This window comes from Hordeum vulgare, chromosome 6H, assembly GCF_904849725.1.
Source record: "Hordeum vulgare subsp. vulgare chromosome 6H, MorexV3_pseudomolecules_assembly, whole genome shotgun sequence".
In the NCBI taxonomy this organism is placed as follows: Eukaryota; Viridiplantae; Streptophyta; class Magnoliopsida; order Poales; family Poaceae; genus Hordeum; species Hordeum vulgare.
Window position 1 is genome coordinate 15,754,438 of NC_058523.1, and position 25,249 is coordinate 15,779,686.

General features: G+C 46.6%; 2 protein-coding genes and 4 non-coding genes across 6 annotated transcripts; 2 read left to right on the top strand and 4 right to left on the bottom strand.

Annotated features, from left to right (window-relative positions):
- Positions 1–991: 991 nt before the first annotated feature.
- LOC123404914 lies at positions 992–3,048 on the top strand. The gene is made up of 3 exons (XM_045098826.1): positions 992–1,084; positions 1,196–1,542; positions 2,478–3,048. The coding sequence occupies exons 1-3, from the start codon at positions 992–994 to the stop codon at positions 3,031–3,033; spliced, it is 996 nt and encodes a 331-aa protein (XP_044954761.1). The 3' UTR covers positions 3,034–3,048.
- A 2,716-nt stretch (positions 3,049–5,764) lies between these two features.
- TRNAG-GCC lies at positions 5,765–5,835 on the bottom strand. The gene has a single exon. It is a non-coding gene; the product is annotated as a tRNA-Gly (tRNA).
- A 1,599-nt stretch (positions 5,836–7,434) lies between these two features.
- Positions 7,435–7,655, bottom strand: LOC123406696. Its single transcript, XR_006612355.1, has one exon. It is a non-coding gene; the product is annotated as a small nucleolar RNA U3 (small nucleolar RNA).
- A 1,412-nt stretch (positions 7,656–9,067) lies between these two features.
- Positions 9,068–9,138, bottom strand: TRNAG-GCC. Its single transcript has one exon. It is a non-coding gene; the product is annotated as a tRNA-Gly (tRNA).
- Positions 9,139–10,351: 1,213 nt separating this feature from the next.
- TRNAG-GCC lies at positions 10,352–10,422 on the bottom strand. The gene has a single exon. It is a non-coding gene; the product is annotated as a tRNA-Gly (tRNA).
- An 8,404-nt stretch (positions 10,423–18,826) lies between these two features.
- Positions 18,827–21,864, top strand: LOC123404460. Its single transcript, XM_045098390.1, has 2 exons — positions 18,827–20,131; positions 21,587–21,864. The coding sequence occupies exons 1-2, from the start codon at positions 19,531–19,533 to the stop codon at positions 21,646–21,648; spliced, it is 663 nt and encodes a 220-aa protein (XP_044954325.1). The 5' UTR covers positions 18,827–19,530; the 3' UTR covers positions 21,649–21,864.
- The last annotated feature ends 3,385 nt before the right edge of the window (positions 21,865–25,249 follow it).

Sequence of the window (25,249 nt, forward strand, 5' to 3'; positions counted from 1 at the left end):
ATGGGGACTGATCGAAATTTGAACGATCCATGGGTACCGTGGCTGGCCGTCCTCCCCGCAGCAAGCTCCATTGCGTTGTCCTCCCGGCGCCGTGGCTGGCCGTCATCTCATTGGTTTCCAGTGCCCAGCAGGGTCTGCATGCAGCACGTCGATGGTCAGCTTGCTATAGATCTCATAGCAAGCCACGGCCGGTATGCAACGACCTCGATATTGCCCTTGCATGCCTTCAAGCAGCACACATGGGAGGAAGGAGAAGCTATGGGAGGAGCGGCAATGGTGAATCGAGGCGAAGAAGATAAAGATGTGGTTGCAAGTTTGCAACTCAGAACAAAATGAGTGAAAGAGAGCGTTTGGATAAGATTTTGAGAAGGCTCCTAAACGACAACATCGGACAAACCCACATGACACGCATCAGCTGGTCCAGGCGGCGGATGCGTAAATAAAAATCAGCCGGATAAAAGTAATCATTTTCCTTATTTTATTCACTCTGATTAAAAACAAAACCATAAACGTAGGATAAACCATGAACGGACCGGTTGGAGTTGCTTGCATGGGTGCATGGCCACGATGAGGCCAACTCCATCGCGCGACCACATCTTGTCCGGCCCCGTCCGTTTGGAGTAAAAGGGACAGACCGGTCGGCCCAGCGCGAGACGGCCCAGAACCATCTTGTCCGTTTCGTGTCTGGGGCGACCCATTTCGAGCACAAACTTGCGCGGGTTTGGGTCACGGCGGACATCAAACGGACGCGCGCTCATCCGCGTCGGGGCCGCGTGGCAGGCGGCCACCTACCTCCCACCCGTCCACATCAATGCGCATGAGCGGCCGGGCCCGCCTGTCATCCGCCCAGGGAACGATCGCTGTCCTTCTTAAATAGTGAAGCCGTGGACCGGTCGTCGTCCACAATTCCCATTGCCATCCCGCAGCCTCCTCAAAACCCGACAGCCAAACCCTAGCCTTCTCGAACTCGTCGGCCGCCCACCTCGCAGCCATGGGGCTGTGGAACTACAGCCGCAAGGGGAAGCACGACCACGAGGCTGGCTCCTCGTCGGGACGTCGTCGCGGCTCTGTGAAGGAGGAGGCCGTATCGCCACCGTGTCATGCCTCCGCCGCGGCTCCCTTCACCATCGGCCCTAGGACCGCCGGCCAGCGCGACCGGCAGTACCTCAGCACTGAGGTATGCCGGCGCTACTAGGAGACGAGGACACCGGTCCCGTGGAGCGACGTCCACCTCCCCAACGCATGGCACCTCTCCGCCGACCGGGTCCCGATCCCTCCGGTGCCGACGAGCGGCCATGCGCGCCGCGACGAGATCGAGCGCCGCCACCGCCTCCTCCCCGACGACTTGTACTACGACGACAGGTACGTCGCCGACTCCACCCTCTGGGACACGTGGCTCAGGGACGAGCACGACATGCGGCGCGCCTCCTACTTCGCCGGCACGGCCTTGGGGCCGCGGCGGGCACACGAGGTGCGCGGGCTTACACGGGTGCGTGGGCGTACACGGGTGCGCGGCCTCACGCCCACGCCCTCGCCTTCCCCGTCTCCGTCACCACCTCCACCTCCTCGCATGACGGAGGAGGAGGAGGCCCGGCTCATGCAGCGTGTCATGGAGGACTCCATGATGACGCATGATGAACGCCAATGGCCAGGCCTAGACCGCGCGATGGCCTTCTCTGCGGCGGGCGACGTCGCCATCCCCGAGCAGATGGAGGGGGAGGAGGTGGCCGCGTTCCCTCCGGATCTGGTGGGCCAACAATGGAGCTGATCGTGCACGGCGCTGGAGATGGCGCACGCAGTGGGGGCGTGAACTGGTGCCCCACGCCTGTTGGGACAAACCCACCGGCGACCCAAACGCCGGACGAAGGTAGATGAAGGAGACACCATGATTTTTCCGGTGACGAACACCGCGCGCACCAACGCCTGTATCTTGGCTTTATTTCTCACAACGACTCGAACACATACATGAGGTACACACGCAAGCACGCGGCACAACCGGAAGAACTCTCACGTCGACCGGGCACACACCACGGTCCCGACGGAGACTACATCTTCTAGACCCCTCACACTTGGCTCGACACACCCCGTTGCTCGGCAACACACCGGAGCATGGCTACACACACCGGCGCCTCAATCAGTACATGGGAGGATCCTTTTATACCCAAACTAGCAACCACGTCGTGGCCACCAGGCACGCACGCACTCCCCGGCCACCTAGTCTGGCCACTACCACCACGCACGATCCAACTAACTCCATGTAGCTAACAACCAGCTAACTACATGCACGTCCATATCCAGCTGCTGCATGCACGCATTAACTGCTCGCTACATATATGCCATGCACGAGCAGCCTGGGACTCATGCCAACGACCAAACAAACTACATGCATGCAGCTAACTAACCTCTATGCTAACCAACTGACTCAAGACAAAATCAAAGTCATGATTATCCTAACAACGCCGCCGCGGTCAATGAAGCGGGACGCCTCGCCATGGGAGGAGGTGCTGCGGGCACCTACAAGCTTCCAGCCCGCCCCCGCGCACCAGGGACCGTCGGCCCACCTCTGGACGCCACCGGCCTACATCGACCTCGTCAGCGACGGCGACGACGACGACACCGGCGGCCAGTGAAGACGGCGATGACCACGGCATCGACCGGAAGACGGCGTCCAAGGAGGGCGGCGAGAAGAAGGGCAAGAAGAAGTCTAAGAAGAGCGTGGAGACGTACAAGATCTACATCTTCAAGGTGCTCAAGCAGGTGCACCCTGACATCGGCATCTCCTCCAAGGCCATGTCCATCAGGAACTCCTTCATCAACGATATCTTCGAGAAGCTCGCCGGCGAGTCTACCAAGCTCGCGCGATACAACAAGAAGCCCACCATCACCTCCCGGGAGATCCAGACCTCCGTCCGCCTCGTCCTCCCCGGCGAGCTCGCCAAGCACGCCGTCTCCAAGGGCACCAAGGCCGTTACCAAGTTCACCTCATCCTACGCGTCTTCCTCGTTTCTTAAATCCACCGGAATCTGTATGTAGTTAGCTGCATGATTGTGTTCTGAAATGTGTAATCTGTTGCTGCTTGTTGGTCTGAAGAAATATTCATATTCTTGCCGCTTGAAGAAATATTGCGTGTCACATCAGATTCTTCTCCCTGTCTTGTTTTTTACCATTCAATTTCATCTGGAAGAGGATGCGTACCACTTGAGAAGTTGCATGGAGCTTGCCTCTGTTCTCATTTTAATTCTGTACTGTTAGCTGTAGTTTGTATTTCTGTTCACAATTCGTGATTTTTGCAGTGCTGTCCATGTTGTGAGGCAACTAGCCTTGCATCAGATGAACATGCAGATTTTGTGCTCTCTGTTCCACAATGTTACGAGGTGTGACAATTCCATATGTACAATGGAGATGCTGAATAGCATCATTAGAAGAGTTGAGTTACACTGAGTTGCAGGTACCAGGACGTCCCTGCTCAATGTTGCGGAACTGAATGTATTGCAAGTCGCGGGGGTGAAAATGCAGTTTCTGTTCTGAACGTTGGCGTCCAGGTGTTGCTGGACCTTATCACTTCAAGTAATCCTGACACTTCTATTTAAGCGGCATGAATATGCAATCATAACACATTTGTTCAAAAATTCTATTCACTAATCACATTATCAAGAATGCCCCCCCCCCCCAAATCCTTCCTAACTGTAGAACTTTATTGTACACACTTGCTGCAGGGTATGAAGGCGACCCGGGTTGCTTGAAGTCGGAGCTGAGGTGGAGCGAGTCCAGGCGGTGACGATGACGGGCGTTCGGTGGTCGTTTGCGTAAGGCACGGTCGGTGCAAGTCCTGCAAATTTCCTTTATGATACTCGTCGTCAAGGTCGGAGATGTCGGCTGCTCGCGCGTGTGGTCATCCGGTGGCATGTGCCGTTGTGGTTTCTTTGCGGCCGTTTGCAGGGTGGCTTCGATGTTGGAGCTCCATGATGAAGTCGGAGTCGCTCGTTCGAGGCAACCGGTGATGACGATGACACTTACGACCTCACGGCGGATGTTTTTCTTCTTTGAAGCTTCGGGTCCCATGTGTGTGGCTAGGTTGACCGATGGTGCCCGTATCATTTGTGTGTTGTATCGGTTTTAGCCCTGTTTTCCGTTAATTAACAGAACAATTCTCTTCTGCTTAATCAATGAAAATGGTAAATCTTTTGCCTTGTTTAAAAAAATTATACTGTCAATGCAAATGACAAAAGCCCAAGAAATCCATAAGTTGCCGCAAAAAAAATGAAATCCACAAGTGACATTAGTATCCAAAATTAAAATTATACCAATACATGAGACAAGGCCAAAAGAAAATAAAAAAATACATTATAGCAACTTAAAAATTATACTATAAACGCAAGTGAGAAAGGCCCGAGAACTCCACAGGTTGGCGCAAAAAAATTGAAATCCACAAAGTGACATTACTATGCAAAATTAAAATTATACCAACACATGAGACAAGGCCCAAAGAAAATAAAAAAAACTTTATAACAACTTAAAAATTATACTATAAACGCAAGTGACAAAGGCCCGAGAACTCCACAGGTTGGCGCAAAAAAATTGAAGGACTTAACTACACAGCGGCGCCGCATGAGAGCCTCCTCATGCAGCAGTCAATTTATCTTCCTACAATGCATGCATGTAATGATGTCATCAAGATTCTTTCTATTACCTTAAAATTTAAAAAAGTTTTATCTCTAAAACCGTTAATTCAATTGATAATCCGTTTTTACTGTTGGCTTTGTCGCGACGAGATCTTCAAAACTAGACCCCATGTCGACATGTTTCGAGAACTTTTTTTCTCCATTCATAATTGCCACATTTTTAGACTTACTTGTCGTATTATTAGCCACTTACTTGTCCGAAAAAATAACTTAATTGCCATTTTTTTCGATGTGAACCATGTGCCGCATGTATCCATATTGCAACACACAGCAGCGTGAGCTAGAAGAATATACAGATGGGGTCACAAAAATATGCATTACATGCAAAGCGTCACACAGAAAATCGATAAAAAAATGTCACACACAAAACATGTGTTGGCAGACCTTATTCACTAGCTAAATGCATCTGGTTAGTACTAGTACTACTAGTAGTTGTTTCAAATTACATAGTTGCCAATTTTATAAAAACTTAGTTGTCAAGATGCTAGTTTAGCTATGCCGAGTTGTCATATTTTACAAACGATGACCAAAAAAGATTTTTTTTGTGGTCACCAGTTTTAAATAAGTTGAGTTGTCATATTTTTGCGTATAATCGCCTAACAAAGTTGTTTGTGCTTGCCATTTTAATTATGTCGAGATGTCATATTTATACATAATTTCCAAAAATTTGACGATTAAGTTATTTTTTATCAGATAAGTAAGTACTTACTAATATGACAAGTAAGTGCAAAAAATATGGTAAGTATGAGCAAAAAAAAAGTTGTCAAAACATATCAACATGGGATCTAGTTTTAAAGATTTCATCGAAACAAAGTCAACAGCGAAAACGGATCATCGATTGAATTAACGCTTTAAGAGATAAAAGTTTTTAAATTTCAATCATTTAAAACAAATTTGATGACATCATTGCATGCATGCATGGGAAAGAAGGCACACAAGCCGCCGCATCGGATGTCCAGGTGCGGCGCTTCTACATAGAATTTCCCAAAATTAAAATCCACAAAGTGACATTACTATGCAAAAATTAAAATTATACCAACACATGGGATTAAGGTCCAAGAAAAATAAAATGAAAAATAGGATGCACCAGCCGGGAATCGAACCCGGGTCTGTACCGTGGCAGGGTACTATTCTACCACTAGACCACTGGTGCTTCTATAATGGTCTATTAAACCAGGGAGCTCTCCTAATCTTGATTAGTGCGACTGCTTTGAAAGAGTTAATTACATAAATGCATCACAATTAGAGACGGGTTAATGGATTGAGTATCGATTCTGGTTCTAGTTGTCACGCATTGCCCTGGTGTTTGTTTGACCACATTCTGAGAAAAACTAACCGGTGGGGGGCATAAAACAAAACAACCATGCAGAAATCAGTCTCTACAAATTTGTTTGCCCACGGTCATAAAACATCTCATTTCTATGCTCACTCTTAGTAGTGGCAAGTTTGAGATGATGTATCCACTGAACTTGGACGCTAGCTGAATCTAGTTTAGTTCACGCGTGTGTGTGTCGGATGAAGGCCGCAAATCGGCCTCAACGAGAACCAAGCCAAATATGTGATCATGGACCGGTGGGTGTTGTGTAAAACCAACCTTGAGCTGTGAAGCAGAAGCACAAACTTAGAGCAAGCGATACCATGTCTTAGATAATATAGTATGGATGGATCATGCATGTGGTCAGTTTGCTTGCGCTCTGTTATTCATTGTTGTGGCAGTGAACCAGAGTGTCATGTACCAGTGCATCTTATCTGGCTTTACTGCCACAACTATAGTGTGGACTGAACTGAAGCATTCTATAATACATAATTTCAGTGTGATCGGAGAGATTATATTGTTAAAAAAATTCAAAAGGTCAAAATGCATATTGTTAATAAAATTCAGAAGGTCACAATGCATATGATCTCCACATACTTTAGAACATGAATGTGAGTTTCTGTTGCCAAAGGGAAACATGAATTCAGAAGGCAAAAATGTTGCAGTCTGTCAGACAACCACAACCACACGGCCACCCTGTAGAGGCATGGAAGTGTTAAAAGATAAGCTGAACTAGTCTTCCATAGAGCATTCAAGAAATCTTGCTCTGAATTCCACAACTAGATTGCAATTAAAAATATTATCACACTACTTTCTTTTTACCACAGTAGACAAACCACATACTGTTTTCTCAAAGTCAAAGGTGCAGAGTTCCCATTTATCTGGCTACTAACTGAAATTGAAGTGCCATGTTGCAGCCGAATAACTTCTTCCGCCTATCTTACTCAGTCTCTAGGCAGTAGAGGCAAGGGATCACCTCTGGCCATGGCACTAATCGGAGACATGATTTTCTGGATAATGTGTTCAAGCTCTTAAGTTAGCAATCAATAATCTTTCATGGAGCATCTGAGTTACCAGCTTCAAGTAAAACAGATCTTGTGCGCGCTCTAATATATTTTTTGCTCAAGCTCTTAATTTAGCAATCAATAATCTTCCATGGAGCATCTGACTTACCAGCTTAAAGTAACACAGATCTTGTGCGCGCTGTAATATATTTTTTGCGCGAAATAAAGCATCAGTTGCTATTTTTCTGGCTACCACCATGAGACTGACTGAATGCAAGAGTTGTGCTGCAAAGGAAGAACCTTTTTCTCCCATCTTACTCGTGTGTCACCTGTGGTCTTTCAAATAGTTGAAGCAAAGGAGCACCTCTGTTTTTAAGGTGTCGATCTGTCTAGCTAAAAAGAGTTTGAAAGCAAAAAACAAAAAGAATTGTGGAGTCTGTCAGACAACCTCTGGGCCACCCTGCACCAGTGTGAGCTGGACAGGAACGATCCTCTACAGCCGTCAGATGACACCCATCAGGTGAATGCTGGCAGTTAATCACGCTCTGGCCTAGAGGTGAGAATGCATCAACCAGACTGAAGTGCTTGCCTCCTTATTGGTAAAGGATGCAGCGGTACGAGCCTATAGAACAGATCCTGTTCAAGTAAGGTCGTGCTGAGTTAAGCGGCGCCTAGCCTTATAAACCGGTTTAGCATCGCCTAAACTAGCGAGGTGGGACTAATTAGGTAGCAGCGCCTCCTCTGTCCTCAGTGAGAGCATGGACGTGCGAGTCCTAGTTCAGCCCAGGAATGTATTTCTTGCCTTTTATTACATTGCCTTTTCAATTTGGTTACGTCATTTTTCCTTTATTTTTTCCTAAATTAAATTACAGACGGCCATTAGAGAAGTAGGAGGCACACTGATTAGGGAGGAGATTTTGTTTTTCCTTTTTGTGCAACAGATAAGACCGAAACCAGAGAAAAAAATGGATGTGGTTCAAGTACTTTTCAGAACATCACCGAGCATATGGATTGTGTAACTAGTACTCCCTCCGTTCGTAAATATAAGACCTTTTAAAGATTTTTCCTTATGAACTACATACGAATGCATATAAACATTGTTTAGAATGTAGATTCAGCCATTTTACTTCATATGTAGTCTATAATGCAATTTCTAAAAGGCCTTATATTTAGGAACGGTTTTCCAGTACATGATACATGGATGAATGCAAAACTGCCAACCTGGACCTCTTTCTTATACAAACTGAAGCCAGGATGAGAAGGATCATTAGGACGGTTGATATATGTTAGATTTCTCGGCATCTATTTTTCTATCCATCTAAAGAAAGGGTATTGATCTCACACTCTGACAGCTAGATTGCCAGATATGGATGACGGATGAATGCATATCAGTGTTGCAAAAAAAAAACTGCCAGCCCAGACCTCTTCATATAGACGAGAAGACCGGAACCCACTTTGGAGCATGGTCTCGCTTTCAACCAATAAGTGAGGATGAACACGGGATGAGCAGAGGCGGTAGCGGTACTTAAACCAAGATCAGCAGTAAGGAATAATTGATTTCAAAAAAGAAAATAAAAATAGTAAGGAATAATTTCTCAGCAACTCTGTAACAGGCTAAGTCAGTCAGCTACTCCCTCTCTAAAGAAATATAAAAGCTTACAAAACATGTGAAGGAAGCAACTTTAGCTCGCCTGGGTCGTGAAGGCAGGGCGGCGTTCGAACGTCGATAACCTGATCGACAACGGAACAAAAATGCTAGACCTATAAAAACTTACAAAGGTTTACTTAACCTTCCAAACTAACCTCTTCTCTCCCCCCTGATTTTCGGTGGGGGTGGGGCCCCTCATCTCTCAATTACCAATCATAATCTTACACATCAATTTGTACGTAAAATCTTTACGTAAACTTTGTAGGTGTAGCATTACTCACAACGGAATGCTGATCGATAACCTGATGGGTGTGGAGCAAGTATGTGCATCTGAACAGATGGCTCCCAAGCACTGCTGACTCAAAATGCATACGACAGTGAAAAATGGTACAGACAAGTTTTTACAGAAAAACTAAGATGCACCAGCCGGGAATCGAACCCGGGTCTGTACCGTGGCAGGGTACTATTCTACCACTAGACCACTGGTGCTTTTAATGAGCTGTCAATCGAGGGAGCTCTCCTAATTAATCTTAATTAGTGCGACTGCTTTGAAAGAGTTAACACAGTTAGAGCTGAGTTAATGGGTTAAGTGTCGATTCTGGTTCCAGTTGTCACACATTGCCCTCGTGTTCGTTTGACCACAGTTTGGCAGAAAAACTAACCGGTGTAGCCCACTAGTAAGGAGTGATGTGGCAAATAAAAATCCACCATCATCTCTCTCTTTCTCCCGTTCGGCTTCCTCTCATGGCGCCACCGTCAGCCCACTCCTCCTTCTTCCTTTCCATGCCTAATGAAATTACAGTCGACCATCACAAAAGTAGCAGACACACTACCAGGTTTTAGAGAAATGGAAAACATAAATGCAAGGACAAAACTGAGAGAAAAACAGGCGTGTTGTAACTCTGAAACATGAACAGACAGAACATACACTAGTTTGGTGAACTACATTTGTTGCATTTATATCCTTTGCTCACCCAGCTGTTCATGGGATGAGTTTTTCATCGTTGAATTTCATCAGCCGTTAACTGGCATTCCCTCCTTTCCTAATTGACGCGCATTTATCTAGACACCCATGGATGTGTTTTAGTATGTAAAACCATGTGTATCTAAATGAATCTGCGTCAATTTAGAATAGGAATTAGTATATTTGATACTACTATCTGTTAAGATTAATATCCGCTGCTGCGATTGTAATCCACGCATGCATACACAGTCGAGAGCAGTAATGATGGTAGATATGTTTTCTACTTACTTGTCAATATCCGCTGATCAGCAGTAAGGAATAATAAATTTCAGAAAGGAAAAAGGCAGTAAGGAATAATTTATCAGCATCTCTCAAACAGGTAGTAAGGAATAAGTCGCTACAAAACATTTGAAGGAAGCAACTTTCAGCCCCCTTGGTTCGTGAAGGCAGGGCGACGACGAATGTCAATAACCTGATCAACAACAGAATGCTGCTCGTCGACGAATCCTGCAAGTATGTGCATCTGCTATCTATACAGGTTGCTCCGGAACACAGAAATTCAGGCTCAGTACCCTAAAAACAACAAATTGGGGAATCACAACTATACAGGTTACTCCGGAACACAGAAATTCAGGTTCAGTAATCCGGAACAAGATTTAGTTTATTTATAAAACAAGATTTAGTCACAATATTTTGTTGCTAGTTAAAAAATAACATCCCGTGAAACAAAACAATACATGCACCAGCCGGGAATCGAACCCGGGTCTGTACCGTGGCAGGGTACTATTCTACCACTAGACCACTGGTGCTTTGCTGGAGGAATTATTAATAAATATTTAAGTATTCTATCACTGGAAAACCAAAGAGCATTTGTGCACACAAGACACTACTTCGATCCACATAAATCATTCTAGTTCTGGGCACCTGTAGGAGAAGCCAACGTGTGATAAAGAAAGACAAAAAAAAATGACACTAGACTACTCTGACATGCCGCATAAATCAGCATGAACTAATTTAGAGAACATGCCAAGTAATGTCGACCACGACCACGAATTTGTCCACATGATAACGAGTAGACACAATCTGCTGCCGAAAAAAAGGAAGAACCAAATTAACAAATATAACTCCGTCTCCAGGTGAGATGGAAAATCAGTGATGGTCAAACAGACCACAAGACATTTGTTCTCTAGTTCTCTTCTAGGGAAAAAGGCAAAGCCCGCCTTTATAAATAAAGCCGAATAAATGGTGGAGTAGCCATACACATTGAAACAGAGGTCCAAAAGATACAGAGCATATGGCATTGGAGCACACACGCAGGCTCGGATCTAGATGCATGTCGAAGGACGCATCCAGATCTCTAGCAGTGGTGAGAGACTTTCCCTGCTAAGAAAATCCATAATTTTAGAAATACAGTCAAATCATACTCATGATCTGGTCGAATTCATGGTCGATCCTGCAGACAAAACAGGAAAATAAAGAGCTGATGATGTGGGTGATAAAACAAATTCAAGCAAGTAGCAAATTAAGCCCTTAATTCTGTGTGGGAGGGGGGGGGGGGGGGGCTGGGGGTTCAACGGATGACTGGTTGGTTGAAGATGCCCTTCAACCAAGTATGCTCTAGCAGAAAATCTTCTGGCCTGGGAATAAAAATAAACCGCTTAATTTATTTTAAAACCCTGCTCATCAGCCTCTAGCATAATTATTGAAGCAATTATGCTTTTCTATATTTATTTATTATACAGGTATTAATCCTATTCCTAGTTGGTTGATAGTAAGCTTCAGTAACCACAGACAGTAATACTTCAGTAACCACACAAGTTTTTCTCTGTTAGTTGCAAGAACAAAGGGTACCCTGAAGGCGCTCGCCACAGGTGGTGAGCAGGTTAGATGGCCTGGTTCACCGCAATCAGGACAAGAGCTAAAACTAAAGACATATAGATGCAAACCCTTTCTCCCTTACAAGACAGTGTCATAAAAAACAATTCAATCATGGCCAGGACCAATTCACCACAGCAAACTAGCCATAATGATTGATGATTCTTTGGGTCACTTATCCAAATGAAACTAAAATTCAACCACAGCGGTTCAGTTTCAAATAAAACAGTGCATATTCAGTTCCAAGTGGACTTGCCACACGTTCACGGAAAAATAGCTCATGTGCCAAACTTATCTTACATCATACATTTCACGGTTTAGCTGACAGCAAAATGGCTCTTGCAAATATCCGAGATGCAACATTTATTTGTCATCAAGCACAAAAGAGCTTGTTGTTATTTTTCATCAAGCAGAGAAGAACTTGTTATGCATACATAGATTAATGAGTTCAACTATGCAGCAGCGCCGCATGTTGGTGCTTCCATGCGGCGGCTCACATGCACATTGTATCTAAAATAGACGTAAAGATTCTCTCCAATGCTTTAAATTCAAAAAGTTTTATCTTTAAAACCGTTAATTCAATCGATGATCTGTTTTCACTGTTGGCTTTGTCGCGACAAGATCTCCGAAACTAGATCCCATGTCGACATGTTTCGATAAAAAAAAAAATTCTTCCGTAATTGCCACATTGTTCCACTCACTTGCTATATTATTAACCACTTAATTGCCCAATAAATAACTTCATTGCCATATTTTTTTATGTTGTTTCGTGTAAAGATTGTCGATGCTTATAAATGCAATCCCCAAAATGTTTTGATGTGTTTGTCATTTTTATTCTACTAAGTTGTCATGTGGTCTCACAAAGCTTATAGGTGCTTATAAAATCACAGTTCCCACATATATTTTTTGTGCTTGTCATTTTAATCCTACCTCGTTATCATATTGTCTCATACAACTTGTCAGTCATTGTCAAAACAATAGTCGTTACGATGTTTGTTCTATTTATCTGTTGAATTCTATCCTCGATTGTTATGTTGTGTCTAAATAAAAGGACATTTGATTGTTCTGAAACGTAGTTGTGGTAGTGTTTTATTGTGTCGGTCAGTTAAATTCTACTCAAATCTCATATAAGCTTGTCAGTTGTTATAAACACTATAGTTGTCGTATTATTTTGCAACGCTTGCCACTTAACCTATAACTAGTGGTCAGTTATTTTATAACGTTCATGCACCCCCACCACCTCATTACCACGAGTACTCTATGTAATGAAAAAAATAAACCACACATGCATGCTACATACTTTGTCATATAAAAAGATAGACCATGCATATATGCATGCTACAAGTATACATCTCAGAACTGCAAAAACAGGAGAGAGTAAATTACGTCTAGATTTTAAATATCTTTCCCTGCATGATAGAATATTCAGCACAAGCACAATAACCATGAATAAGGGAAACAGCTTAAAGCAGTAGTCGAATATGTATCATCCTGTGGAATTCATCCATGGCCAGAACCATCCTTGCCGCTCGACGGTGCACGCGGGGGTAGACGCGGCGTGGAGCTCTCTATTCTCTCTGCTACCCTACAGAAACTTACCAGGAAAGGAGGAAGAAGAGAGATGGAGGGGGAGAAGAGAGGTGGCAGCGGCAGGATAGGGAAGGAGAGGAACCCTAGGCCGAGGGGAAGGCTCGGACGCCCAGCTTATATGGGGGGGACCTCGACGTTTGTGCACGGCGTCAACTTCCTCTCTCTCTCGGCCTGACGGAAAGGTGCGCAGGGGGGTGTAGACGCCGTCAGGAAGAAGTGCGAACGGGCATGGGCCTCACACGCGGGGAGGAAGGGAAAGGAGCGCCAGAGGAAGCCCACTGGCGCCAAATATAAGAAAGACCCCAGTGGCCTTTCCAAATAAAGAAAAACCAGAAGGGAAAAGAAATAAAGCAAGCAAACTGGTGGGAATAAATTCAAAAGGAAATATCCCCTGGTCATAGAAAAATATGACCTAAATAATAAAAATAAGATCAAGATTTTTAGAAGCAAATAATATTTCACAAAACAGAATTAATGCCTCTGTTTTGTTATCATTGCACCTCCTTAAAACACTCTTAAAAACCACCAAGCTAGCACAACTACACACTCACATTAATCCCTAAACAAAAGACATTTTTAAAGCAGAGATAATAAGGTGGAATTTTGAACTTGAGAATGAAGAGAGAAAAGGGTTTGCAAGTAAATAGAGGGTGTTGAAAACTATGACAAACACCACTACTCTTAGTACTCCAACACATGACATCATAGCAGCACCTCATCACATATATAAGATCACATGCATCACAAGATAGCTAACCACAAGATCACCACCTACATTTAGTACTAACACCACAAGAAATCATAGTGCAACAACACAAGATAAGGGCATGCAATGATATGCTATGCATGCATGCATGAGAAGGAAATAGTAAGGAACACACATGAAATCATGGTACCAACTTTAACATCATAATCTCTGACAAGGTGGACCCACATGCAATAGGTTCCAAAAAGGGAAAGTATTATACTTGGGACACTAGAAAAGGCTCCTTACAGGCCGAGACTAAAGCTTCGAGGGCGGCATTGAGAATTGAGACGATGTGGCCGGGCCTTTAGTTCCGGCCCAGAGACAGGCCGGGACTAAAGGGACCCGGCCAAAGGCCACAACCATCCTCCCCATCCTGCAAAAGGAGTCCGATCGACTCCCTGCTTTCAGACTGATTGCCGGCTCATTCAACGTTTCTTCTTCAGATCGGGTATGCCCCGACCATCAGGTTGAATTTATCCATAGCACCAGCAACCATACCCTACGCATCTAGCAAAACAAAAGAAACAGAGGACTGGCTGATGCTATGGACAAATTCAATCAGAGGATCGGCTCCCTGCTTCTGCGCGCGCCTTGGTGCGCTCTCGCCGGGACGAGGGTCCGTGCGTGCAGGGGCGACAGCGCCTAGTTGCGTCATGCTGAGTTGGTTAGGGTTTGCCGGAGGGGTGCTGCTGTACATATATACGGCGCCGCTCGCGTATCAGGCCATGTCTTGGACCGACGGCCCAACGGCTCACGCGTGCTGCTGGTTTAACGTCTTGTTGGCGTGCTCCCTGCCCATTGAAGCTAGTACGGTTTTCCCTTTTGTAAGGGAAACCTTAATTTTATTTGCCTAAAAAAATGAAAAACTAATTTTATTTTCCACAGAAATGAACAATACTATTTCTTCATACTCACACAGCACAACCCTTGAAAGAAGCTGATCTATTCTTCTTCTTTTTTTGGGAAGAAAGCATCTAATTTATCCCAAGAAGGTGATTGGATCTAACATATTTCAAATTCTGAGCAAATAAGATAATTCTCCATGGATGACAATTCCACTGAAAAAAAAAATGATGACTATGTCAGAAGTTAACAAAGCGGACCAACTTCAGTTTTACTCAAATGACAGCAACCGTAGAGGTTGAAAAATTCAGTATGGCGCCTAGATGATAAACCTGACAGCACCTAAACAGCTGCAAAATCACGAATTAACCGCAGTAATCCAAACTACAAAGAGCTTAATTTTAAATGAGAGGTTGTGCCTGCAGATTTAGGAAGTATCAGATTCAGACTGCAAAAAATTGAGAACACGTTGAACAATAAAACAGAGGACAGCAACGTCCCTATTTCTTCAGAGGCACAAGCAGCAGCACTCTTACAGAGATTGTAACATGGTACTGCTAACTACGTACAGAATGCAGCCACCAATCAGTTTATGAAACGAGCAAGGATGACGCCTAGGCTGAGGTGAACTTGGTGACGGCCTTGGTGCCCTCGGAGACGGCGTGCTTGGCGAGCTCGCCGGGGAGGACGAGGCGGACGGAGGTCTGGATCTCCCGGGACGTGATGGTGGGCTTCTTGTTTGTCTTACTGTAGTTTGAATTTGTAGGTGAAACTGTGAAACATGTTAAATGTATGCTATATCTATATACTTAATTATCTAGAGAGGGAGAAAATGTGGCACACGCAGAATCAGCGCCTCTGCCGCCGCTAGCTGTTGTCGCAGTAGCAAATAAGCGAGAGAGAGGGAGAGAAGGAGAAAATGTGACGCACGCAGAACCAGCGCCTCTATCACCTAGAAGCTCGTCGGCGACGCCTAAAAATCGATCTTTTTTAAAGGGGAATATATTAATATCGCGAAGATAGCAATTACGCTCAGCCTCTGCACCTACAAGATGTCGTCGAGACATCCAGGATCCAGACAGCCAAAGAGAAAATGAAAAGAAATGAAAGAAATGAAAAAATAAAAGTCCCACCACAACGATCAACTCCTCTCAACAGCAGCACTCATACCACCACCAAATACAACATTCAGGAAACATAACAATTCTCCAAAAGCAACGCCTTCAAGAAGGGAGCGATGCACACGCGCCGTCGTTGTCCGATCAAAGATCTTAGGTTTTCACCCTGGAGAGAGTCTGCGCTCCCAAAACAATTCCTTCAACAAGATAATTGCCAGGCACAACCAATGTAGGCCAGACATTCGGTTTTCATCCTAAAAGTCACGACTCGGCACCCCGACGAGTACCATGAAGATGAAATCCTCCACTGTTGTCGTCCCACAAATCATTGCTACTCTTGAAAGTCATCTAACACTTGGTTGTCTCCATCGCCTGCAAGACTCCCCCCGTGTAACTGATCCTCCGATCTCGACCACCATGACTTTCCCTGTTGTTGTCTCCACCATGAAAATCGAGAAGCCGACATGTCCCAAGGTGTCATCAGTCAACAGAGTTTCACGCCACGTCCTCAGAACCTTGTAGGCTGATATGGACGTACACGACCGGAATCTAACCGATCTAGATATCCTAAGCAAATTCTCCGGCGACTGTTCTGGAACACGTCGATTGCCAGATCAAAGAGGACCGGTCAAGCAGGACATTGTCGTGATGCAAGAAAGCACGAGGACCACAACTCGGACTAGATGACGGATCATGAGATCTGCCAAACCAGCCACAAACCTACCGACCACCTCCGCGTAGGAGGAAATCACCACCACCCTCATGATGGGTGGTAGAACTGGGGAACCATCAAGAACCGTCGGTGCAGCCGATGAGAGCAGATTGTGATGGCAGCAGCCGCCTTTATCGAGCCGACGCCGCCACCTCCTGCCTTCCCCCGCCAAATGTAGCAGGCCTCCCAACGTGCCTCGTCCGCCACTGCCCGCCATCACCGCCGCCATGGACCAAGATTGGACCGCCGTCGCCTCAGATCTCGGACGTAGCGGAGAGGTCTGTCGCTGCCGCGCCATAGGTCCTTTGTCCGGCGATGTTGCCCACAACGGAGGAGGGAGGGGAGGCCTGGGAGGACGAGGGCGAGGCCAGTGGTGGTGCCCGGTGCGGCCCGGCGACGGCTGCACGGGGTCGGGAGGGAGAGATTAGGTCTTTGGTTGTCAAGGGTGGTGGATTTCTGGCGCATGTCGTGGGAGGAAACGTGACGGGAGGAGAGGAGAGGTCGGCGACGATGGGGAGGAGCCGGCGACAACAGGGAGGGGAGCTGGTTGACGAGGGATTGAGGAAGGGCTGTGAGTGGGTGTGACAACAAGTGGGTGAGGCACTGGCGAGTGGGAGGGCATCTCGGGAAACTTGAAAAATATTGTAACATGATCAGATTTTGGTGAATCAATCAAGCTGCATGTTTGCATGTATGCATACGCCATACCAGCTCTTCAATGAGCCATGAACTCTGTTTGTGCCTAACTCCATGAATTGTGTGCAGATTGAGGAGAGCAATGAGATGGTCATGGAGGTTCTCCCGGTCGTTGACAAGAAGAGCAAGGATGCGGTTCATCCAATGCCCGAGGTGGTGTTGCCGCCCACCGCCGAGGAAGAACCCAAGACGCCAATGGTTGGCGACGACGAGCGCATGGAGGATCCCCCCAGCAGCAAGTGCCAAAACTACGGCCACTACCATGAGGAGGGTGGCCCAACTCACTTCTGCAAGGTCATCATTGCACCGAAGCTTGAGTGCATCCCCATGCCCGTGGACTTCACCAAGCATTTCGCCGTGGTGCCGATGGAGTTCAAGCTAAAGAACAACACCGGCTGCTCCTTGAGGGTGACGGTCAAACTGATGAACGGCATGGTGACCCTGGATCAGGGTTTGGCCACCTACACTGCCGTTCATGAGATCAATATCGGCTACATGGTGAGGTTCAAGCTCCTGACTCTCGACACTCTCAAGGTCATCATCTTCGACGACGATGGCATTGAGGTGGTCAACAAGTGTGGGAAGCACGACGAAGCTTTCGCCGCCAGGGACTAGGGTCGGGGCACTTCCTTCCTAAGTACTATCGAGTCTGCTTTAACTATGGTTTATGTGTTGAATTGTTTGAACTATCGTTGTGAACTATTCTGTTAAGTAGTTGAGGCTCTGTTTATGCTCTGCTCTGCTTATGATGTATGGTACATGGTTGTGCCTAAGTGTGTTGGTAACCTCACCAACTAGCCAAAGAGGTTACCAAACACCACGCGTTGCATACACTCAAACACCATGCCTTGGGTTTGTCCACCAACATGCAAGCAACCAAACACCAGGCAGTGTGGTTCAACCCATGCAACCAAGAGGGCATGCAGGCAACCAAATAACTTTGTAGATGGTGCATTTGAGGCTGTTTTTGCTCAACCAGACTAAGTTGAGAAAGCTATGCAATGCAACTATTGTAGACTAAAGGAACCAAACACACCATTGGTGAATTTGTCCTCGTGATCTAAGACCGACACCGACAACGAGGCCGATGATCTGCCACCCTCCATCCCGCCATCTGCAGCAGCAACATTGACTCGGGGTGGAAACCATGAGAGAAGTTTGTCCATAGCAGTTTCTTCTTTTTTACCAGTGAGCTAAAGCAGGGGTAGAAAGGACTTTTCAGGTTGCGCTTGACGGTGTTACTGATCAAATCTAACAGAAATGTCATTGAGGGAATAAAGTAAAGTTTAGGTGTCAGAAAAGGAAGAATTGGTTTGGGCCATTAAGGGAAGATTTAAAACATGGACCAAATAAGGAGTTCTCTCCCATTATAACGGTCGCTATTGAATCTTGAAGGATCGTTTTAAATCTTTGTAAGCAAACTTTTGTTAACGTATGTGTTTGAGGTTTCCCATTAACATAATTTTCCTGCTCTGCGAAGTTAAACTCATCCTAGAAATTTGTGGATGCCAGATGGGCAATCAAGGGATATGATGCTCGGACATGGAACATTTTCAGGAAGCCCCTCTAAAATGTCCAAATCATACTCGGAGGTGCCCCTCTCTCCCCTAAATTCTCCCACTCACCACTTCGTCTCCCGTTTGCCAAACTCTCGAACCCACCAAGATAGGATTTAAGAATAGATCTAGGTCACGTTCTCACCACCGCCCGGCGGCGGCGGAATGAGCGGCGATGCAGAGGACCAGAACCAAACCAGCGACAACGCTCGGCTGGATCCGACCATCCTCGACCACCGGCGCCATTCCCCTTCCCGTGTCTTACCATCATGACATGGCTTCCAGGAAATGGCTTCGTTGCCGATCCCCGACGAGCTCGTCCAGGAGATCCTCCTTCGGCTGCCCACGCTAGCCGATCTAGTACGCGCCTCTGCCTCCTGCCCCTCCTTCCGCCTGCTCATCTCTTGCCACTCCTTCCTCCGGCGCTTACGCAAGCTCCACACCCCGCCCCTCCTCGGCTTCCTCCGTCCCTCTAGAAAATTCTGCCTTCCCCTTCAGCGTCCGCAGCCAGCGCCGCCGACATCTCCTTCTCCTTCCTTCCTGGTCTGACCCGCGAATGGAAGGTCCAGGACGTTCGCGATGGCCGCATACTCCTCAACAGATCTCGCTTCTATAATCGTTCCCTGGTGGTTTGTGACCCCTTGTACCAGCGATACCTCCTGCTTCCCCCAATCCCTAAATTCGAGGGTTGGGTTCCTAATTCCACAAACAATCCACACTGCAAAGGATGGAAATCCTTCCTTGGTGGCGACCAAGATGCCACGAAAGAAACATCGTTCATGGTGATCTCGATTGTAAGACGCGGAAATAAGCATGCCGCTTTTGTCTTCTCTTCTCGTATGGGACAATGGCGAGCTAGTATATGGACTGCAGGGTTTGGTTTCTTCTTCAGGCTCTGGTATGCCAATGGCTGCTTCTATGGGGTGACAAAATGCAGGGAAAATTTGCTAGCTCTTGACACCCGGACGATGGAGTTCTCACTTTCTGACCTCCCACCCGAAGCCCGAGGTTTTGTGCAACAAGACGTGGGTCCTTTCAAACAATGCGTGAATATAGCCATTGTGGAGGCAGGGGAAAGCATCACTGGGATGTTTGTGCTTCTAAATGACACATCTAACATCAGTTATCTAATTAGGCGAAACAATGGTGGGAGTTCCAACGAGTGGCAGTTGAAGAAGACAATCCCACTGGATTCTTCTAGGTGTCTTCTCATGAGTTCAACAGGGAGGCACTTGCTTCTACTTCACATGATAAGAGCAGAAGCTTTCACGTTGGATATCAAAACATTCCAACTAGAGAAAGTGTTCACTGATGTCGTTTCGCCGTATGTATATAGAAACTTCCCACCATCATTGTTGTCATCACCGACAATATCAAGCGGTAAAATTTCTGTTCTATCCAAGTTATGCCTTGCTTTCATAGGTATCATACAACTTGTCAGATGCTTCATAGTCCATTACTTTGAATGGTTACTCTTGCATACACTATTTGGTATTCCCTCTGTCCCACAATATAAGATGTTTTTTCAAGCTAAAACAGCTTGCAAAAACATCTTACATTGTGAGATGGAGGGAGTAGTATTTTAACTTTTTCGTGCTTGTGGCAAGACCTACAAGTTAGGAGAATAATTATGATATATTTGTGTTGCTGTTCTAGTTGTCATTTTAGGGACAAGTAAAAAAAGTATCTTGCCTACTATAAGTAGGCTGGAGGCCTTGTGGACTCGTAAAAACAACTAGATGGCAACAATCTATTTGGATTAATATATTTTTTGGTCAAACTAATAGATGACGAATACAAGTTTAAATCAAGTTCAACCTTGGATTGTTCATGTCAAGTATGCATTATCTTGTTTTCTCATTTCATGATATAAGGAGGCGAAGAGGTCCTTTTTCTGGTTCATCCTTACACCTATAAACTTATCTCAGGATGTTGGTTTGACATAGATCTGCATAACTAATATAGTAGCAAATACCCCGCAAAAATGGTAGCATATAAGAGGTGGAGTTGCTACTACCGCTAATGCACCTCCTATATATGTTGTGAGAAAAATTTGAGGTGGCGATCTTGATTAATCCCTCGGTCTGGAATTAGTTGTTGCTCAAATGGATGTATCTAGCACTTAAAAACGTCTAGATACATCAATTTGAGTGACAACTAATTTCGGACGGAGGAAGTATTATTTTGTTCCATGGACTTGCCATTCAAATAGCAAGAACGGTTTGTCATTTGTGCTCAGGAACCATTTGATTTGAAATCAGTTGGGCATCTATGTTTGGTTTGGCAGCATGTTTCTCTGTCTCCGGCACTTGCCAAATGCAAGCAATCAGTTTTTCTAGGATGAAAGATCACACACAGTTTGTTGAGTGTCTCTTTGTGAGGCTCCTTAGAAAAAAAAATTGAGTGAGAAATTTGGTAACTACTCCCTGTGTAAACTAATGTAAGAAGTCAAACCTGTCTTCTATTAGTGCACAGAGGTTGTACTAACTTAACTTGTGAAGTCCCGCAACAGGAAGCACTGTTCCTCTACAAATATTATTAAATTCTTTTAGGATTAGTTTCTACATTCCTTTTTTCCTTATGTATATTCAAACTTGGACTGTTAATTACACTGGACAACACATAACAGACAATGTTTGGGACTTCATGGTCAATAAACCAATTTTAACATGGGTAACAAGAGTTCCAAATGTTATTTTCCTATGTTCTCTGCTTCTTCCCATGTTTTTCTCTGCAAGCAATTTACCAAGTGTTGCCTGTCTTTTGGTACCTCTTTGCTCACAAGCTTTCGAATGTCTGCAACTTGAATACTCCTAATTTTGAGATACTGGGCAGGTGGTGAGAACGAGGCCGAGAAGATGCTGGGACAAGTCTGCACTGCAAGCTCAAGCGCATAGTCTCCAGGGTTAAAATAGCACTGAGACGAATGCAAGAGATCTGTTGATGATAAGATGGTAACGAGGTTGTTATGCAACTCGGTAATTGACCACTGAGTTGGTCTGCTTTTGCCATTTGGTCTTTAATATGGCCATCCAGAAGGATAAAATAGAACTTGGAGTATTTTATGGTGTGTTCCGGTCTGACAAGATTGATGCATTTGTTTGCTGGATAAGGTAGCGACATTAGTAATGATCTATTAAAAGTCATACTTGCCGTGATTATCTACTCTTCATTTACAGTCATTTTATATTTTTCAATATGGCAGTGAAGGGAACCAAAGTTAGACCAGATGAGATGATAATATAACCTCTTAACATGAATTAGGTTCCGTTAGGATTCACGTATTCGTGTTTGCAATTATTTTTATCTGTTTGTTTATCAATCGGCATTGCAAATTATCGAGAAAGGCTTTCGCCCCGTTTTATATATAAAGCAACGACCGATCACAACTCTAATACAAACGCACGCCACTACAACACACATACACACCCAAGGTTGGAATATAGGCGCTGAGTGCAGCAACACTACCCCTAGTACTACAAGAGCAACTAGAGTTCTCAACCGCGAATACGCCACCGTGAAGAGATGAAGCCACATATGACGAACCATGTGCTCCAAGACGGTGCCTTCAGGAAGGTTATGACACGAGAATGCCGCCACCGCCCGATCTGAGGATCAGAGTTTTTCCTGGAGCAACGCGACGAGCAATGAAAGCCGCGACAACGTCTTCAAGAAGGGAACGAGCTACGCCACCGCCGGTCCATCCGAAGATAGAGCAGGTTTTCACCCGAGACAACACTCACCGCCACCGAACGTCACACCCAGGCTACCACGCCGCCCACACGACCATGGCCACCGGGCAGCACCAAGCACGGCTCCGCCCAAGAGCACCGCGCTACCACCACCAGAGCCGCCACCCCGGCATCCAAGACCTTGCCACCACCTCGCACGAGACCCGACACACCCAAGCCAAAGAGACGGGCGAAAAGGTCGGACCTTTCGCACCCCTGGGAGACCCCCAGCGTTGAGACCCAATAGGCCGGCCAACGCTGGCCTTCATCGACCCATCTTGTAGCCCCAAGCGCGAGACGAGCTCGATCTTGCTCCACCGTGCGCGAGACGAGGTCAGTCCCGCTGCACCGTGCGTGAGACGATCTCGGTCCTGCTGCATGGGGCGCGAGACGAGCGATGAACCGCAACTGGGAGAGGGCCAACCCTTTGATGAAAGTAGCGCCCGGGCGACGCAGAAATGGGACGAAGGTCAAAACGGTCTGCATGCAGACGAGCCGACGCCGGAGAAGCCGGCTGCCGTTGCAGGCAAAGCCGCCAAGCCATCACGAAGCACCCACGACACCGGGAGGCACCACGCCGGATCTCCCCGCGTTGCCGCCCAAGACCGGAGCAACGGCCAAGCCCGGCCGCTGCCCTCCCCGCGTTGCCCGACTAGCTCCAAGCGCCGGAGCCACCGTCGATGCACCACCTTTGCCAGGCGTTGCTGACCGACCCATCCAGCCGAGCCGCCGGGATAAGATAGCCGCCGCCACAGCCGATCCGCCACCACCACAATACAAGTGCCTTCACCCCTAGGCCACCAACCGCATCACCACCACCAAAGCACCATCCACCGGATCTGGGTAGGGGAACAGGGCAGGAGGCCAGGTCGGCCGCCAGCTCGCCCCAGGACCGGATCCCCGAGCCGCGCCGGATGGAGGGAGGGGGCGGCGCGGGGTCATCGGGCGCCGGGGGGAGGGAGGGAGGCGGGGCAGGGACGGCCCGACGCGACGCCCGACGCCATCGGGTAGAGGTGAGGCACCCCGCGAAGCCCCCTATCTGTGCACGCGAGAAAGTCGCCACGCGGCCTTCGGCCGGCGACGCCCCCGACGGCGGCGAGGGGGGAGGGACAAAGGAGAGGGGGCGGGGCGCTAGGGTTCCTCCCGGGCGCCCCCGCGGGAGCACCTCGGGGAGGGAGAGTGGAGAAAAGGGCATTGCAAATTACAAATGAGCCTTTTCTTCATTTCAGATTTTCTCATTATATGTAGTTGGGACTTGGGATTTATCTTCTGTTCCTTTGATCTTGGCAATGATCGGTTCATTTGCCAAATAAGGTAAGCAAAAGGATCAGTATGCTAACCTGAATCTTGGAGACGGCTTCACAATGGGCTTGCCCTGGCAAAACCACAAGATGTATTGCCAACTTCATGTCCTGGATAGGATGTACAGTGAACCAGAACAGTAATGCGGCTTCACCTCGCCATCCACGGGTAGATTGTTCAGCAACAACAAAATCGAACCAGAACTTGGGTTGAGCATTCAAGGACAGCGACACTGTTGTGTAACAATGACAAGGCACATTGTTTTTGGTTGACTCGGGGCATCCACAATATAGTGTTTTGCTGCCTCTAAAGACCGCCTTTAAGACTTTAAAGCCGGCGCCATACACCGCACATCCAGCCTCTAAGCTAAAAAACGTTGGAGTCGCCTCCATTGCTAAGAGGCTGCCTCCAAGCTTCTTCTTTGATTTAAAAAATACAGTGCCCCTACTTGTCATCCTGGTGGCCTCGGAGCTCATCTAGGTGAGTTGATGAAAGAAAAATATATATTATATTACGTCTGGGATAAATGCTTAAAGGCTGCAGCATCTTTATACATTATGGGGTTTTGAGCAAAATTTAGAGGCAAGCATGTGGGTCCCACATTAGAGGCACTGCTGCCTCCATACATTGTGGATGCTCTCATCGGGCGTGACGAAAAAGGCGTGGAGTTGGTCTTGTTTCAGTCAGCTGGCCAAGAGATACATACACTAGTAGAAAACATGGCATTTGTCCCGGTTCGTAAGGGCCATTAGTCCCGGTTCTTGAACCGGGACTAATAGGTCGTTACTAATGCCTCCCCCCTTTAGTCCCGGTTCTTACACGAACCGGGACAAATGGGTATCCACGTGTCTGCTGCGGGCAGCCCAGGCAGGGGGGCCTTTGGTCCTGGTTGGTGACATAAACCGGGACCAAAAGACATCCACACGTCAGAAACTGGCTGCAGCTGAGGTTTTTTTTTTAAAGTGGCTGGTTTAGGGGTTTTGGGCGTTAATTTAGGTTGTTATTAGCTAGCTAATAGAGAGAAGTGTCCTCTCTTATCTTCGTGCTTGGTTTACCAACGCTACTACTATGTTCATTTCACCCGCTGATATATAATAACTCTTCATGCTCGCATCATACATCATCATATATAATAACAAGTCCTACTAATCATGCATCATCATACATCATAATAACAAGGAGCATCCATGAGCATGCACAAAATTTCATCAGGCACACCACCATCATACTTAAAAGTGCAGTAGCAGTTCAACACTATCGTACTTAAAAGGTTTATACTATAAAGATTAAAGCCATCAGGTTCTTAAGATATTTACTCCTGCTTCTTCACCTTCTCCTTCATCATCTTGATGCGCTTAGAGAGGTGAAGCCCCATGCCAGGCTGTGGGATGTACTCCTTACCACAATTGGCATGGCCCTGTCGCCCAGCTGTGGGACATCCATCGTGAGGCCATCGTCGCTGCTA